General features: G+C 42.1%; 1 protein-coding gene across 1 annotated transcript; it reads right to left on the reverse strand.

Annotated features, from left to right (window-relative positions):
• Positions 1 to 48: 48 nt before the first annotated feature.
• Positions 49 to 693, reverse strand: LOC107735249 (patatin-like phospholipase domain-containing protein 7). Its single transcript, XM_016546996.1, has 3 exons — positions 603 to 693; positions 430 to 514; positions 49 to 236 (listed from the first exon to the last, which is right to left on the reverse strand). The coding sequence occupies exons 1-3, from the start codon at positions 651 to 653 to the stop codon at positions 49 to 51; spliced, it is 324 nt and encodes a 107-aa protein (XP_016402482.1). The 5' UTR covers positions 654 to 693.
• Positions 694 to 699: the final 6 nt, after the last annotated feature.

Below are 699 nucleotides of genomic sequence, written 5' to 3' on the forward strand. Positions count from 1 at the left end.
CAATTTACTGGAATCAGAGTGGTGAAAAAATGCTAATGTTAACTTAAATTAGAACTGTTTTGGTGCAAGACAAGGTTGACATGATGTCCCTTTAAGTCTGCATGTGTATGTGAGACCTACAGTGTCTGCGGTCAGTTCCTCCACTGTGTGCTCACTGTAATGGCTGTAAAGCTCAATGTCTGACAGAGCGCTCTCTGCCATCTCCTCTTCATTGTCGGTGTGATAGTCCGATTCATCTGTGGGAAAGATGGAGATATTTCCGACCCATTAGCCTAATGATGTTAGTACACAAATCACACAACACTAAATGACATCCAAGCAGAAGCCAAAAACAGATCAATATTCTGGGAATTTAAGCCAAAAATCCCAGAAAACAACTGCCAAATGTGCTTTTAAAAGGTAAACTTATAATGTTTAACATTGATTTACCATCCACAAGAGCTGGTTTGACTGGCTCAATCCGTGAGACGATCTCAGCCAGATCAGTGAAGGAAGCATTTGGACAGGTCACCAACTGCAGAAACAACAATAAACTGAAGTGAGGAACTGTTTCAACACACATTACAATTCAATAGTGCCTCTTTCAGGTGATCCAGGCTCACATTGTTGCTCTGCGTTTTGTGGAATTCCTCTTGATGTCTGTCCTTCATCATCTTCTCCACCACGCCACTCCTGCACCACACATCAAACACTGTCTTC

This window comes from Sinocyclocheilus rhinocerous, unplaced genomic scaffold (assembly GCF_001515625.1).
Source record: "Sinocyclocheilus rhinocerous isolate Xijiao unplaced genomic scaffold, SAMN03320098_v1.1 C35911961, whole genome shotgun sequence".
NCBI lineage: Eukaryota > Metazoa > Chordata > Actinopteri > Cypriniformes > Cyprinidae > Sinocyclocheilus > Sinocyclocheilus rhinocerous.

Coding starts and splice junctions, on each gene's coding strand:
- LOC107735249 (XM_016546996.1), bottom strand. CDS start 653: ATGATGAAGGACAGACATCAAGAGGAATTCCACAAAACGCAGAGCAAC. Junction 515..602: donor ACAAAACGCAGAGCAACAAT/GTGAGCCTGGAT, acceptor TTGTTTCTGCAG/TTGGTGACCTGTCCAAATGC. Junction 237..429: donor CAAACCAGCTCTTGTGGATG/GTAAATCAATGT, acceptor TCTTTCCCACAG/ATGAATCGGACTATCACACC.